This window comes from Neophocaena asiaeorientalis, unplaced genomic scaffold (genome assembly GCF_003031525.2).
Source record: "Neophocaena asiaeorientalis asiaeorientalis breed wild unplaced genomic scaffold, Neophocaena_asiaeorientalis_V1.1 scaffold4259, whole genome shotgun sequence".
In the NCBI taxonomy this organism is placed as follows: Eukaryota; Metazoa; Chordata; class Mammalia; order Artiodactyla; family Phocoenidae; genus Neophocaena; species Neophocaena asiaeorientalis.
Window position 1 is genome coordinate 330 of NW_020173070.1, and position 1,558 is coordinate 1,887.

Consider the following 1,558-nt stretch of genomic DNA (forward strand, 5'->3'; position numbering starts at 1 on the left):
CCCACCCCCGCCTCTGCCCGCCTGCCTGGCCCTGCGCGGCTTGCGGCCCGGGGACCTCGAAGGTCCCCGCGCACTCAGCCAGCGGCCTCTGCTGTGTCTGCTGCTATGGCTGGTAACCCGTGCAGACCACACCGGGCACCTCCAGCACCCCAAGTCCGCGGGAGCGCACGAGGGACCTGATGTGGGACTTCCCGCTTGTGGAGGGGTGGCTGCAGTGTGTGCGGGCTGCTGGGGGCCGGTGGGGGCCTAGCCTGGCCCTGGGCAGAGGAGGAGGTCCGGAGCATGCAGAGCTAGTGGGGAGGCTCCCTCACACTACCCCTGGATGTCCTGTCCATCATCTACAGATGCCCTTCCCCTTCTCTGTCATACCCTCCCTGGTGGGAACCCCTCAGCCCAGGCCGCAGCTGCTCCTACTATAGTCTGTGTGACAGTGTGAGGTGGGGAACCCCCAGGCTGGCCCAGGCCTGGCAATGTGTCCTGCCTGATCCCAAGACCTAAGGAGCCCACCCATTTGCCTTGACCTCCCTCCAGCCACAACGAGATGCCCCTGGTCCTGAGGCAGTTTTACCACAACGGGCTACAGGATGTTAATCTGCACAATTTCAGCCATGGCCAGACCAGCTTGGACAGGCTGAACGATGGCCTCGGAGGTGCCCAGGTACCAAAGGGACACACAAGGTGCCACCGTGGCTGCTGGGGAATGTGGGGCCCTTTGGGGGCCTCAGAGACCACAGGTTAGTCACATTGGAACTAAGTTACCATAGTGACCTAGGAAGTGCCATGCCATGGATGCTGGGGGCTACAGGGGTCACAGTGAGCCAACCTGACGGGCATCCAAGTACCACAGAAAAAGCAATGCCTTACATGTGACTTCTGGGCACATTGAGTGCTGTGCCGGCTGAGGAGGCTATGAGAAGCCCAAGGAGTTCCAAAGCCCAAACTAAGCCTTGGCCTTCCGTCAGTTCTGGTCAGCCTACGTCCCATGCCAGACCCACGAACGGGATGCTGTGTGCCTCACCCTGGAGCAAATTCACCTCATCCGCCTTATGTGTGCCTCCTATTCAGGGCTGGAGCTTGTGACCTCAGTTAAAGATAGAAGGGGGACTTCCCTGGTAATCCAGAGGTTAAGACTCCACGCTTCCACTGCAGGGGGCTCGGGTTTGATCCCCTGTGGGGGAACTTACAGCCCTCATGCTGCGCGGCACGGCCAAAAAAACAAACAAAAAAAGGTAAACAGACTGGTGGTGGTAGGTGTGAGGGACTTCAGTAAGCTACCCCTGCCTCTGAAAATGATCATCTGACCTACCTGCCCCCAGCTCTCAACAATAGCCGGAAGTGGGCTTGCTCACTGGTGTGGAGGACGGCCACTCACTGGACAGTAGCCTCTCCATCTTGCACACCTTCTATGCGCTGGGTGTGCACTACGTGACACTCACCCAAACCTGCAACACGCCCTGGTGAGCACAGTGCAGATGGTGAGGGCCCAGTGAGGCAGGGATCTGCCCAAGATCACGCTGGGGCCCAAAGCAAGTTTACCCCTGGGATCCGGCCCTGAACC

At 59.8% G+C, this 1,558-nt stretch overlaps 1 protein-coding gene across 1 annotated transcript; it reads left to right on the forward strand.

The window, feature by feature from the left end:
• Positions 1-125: 125 nt before the first annotated feature.
• LOC112398640 (dipeptidase 2-like) lies at positions 126-1,461 on the forward strand (the record flags this gene model as incomplete). Its single annotated transcript, XM_024743323.1, has 4 exons — positions 126-205; positions 532-658; positions 963-1,112; positions 1,330-1,461. Coding segments are annotated over 4 exons (489 nt in total), but the record flags the coding sequence as incomplete, so codon positions are not given.
• Between the last annotated feature and the right edge of the window lie 97 nt (positions 1,462-1,558).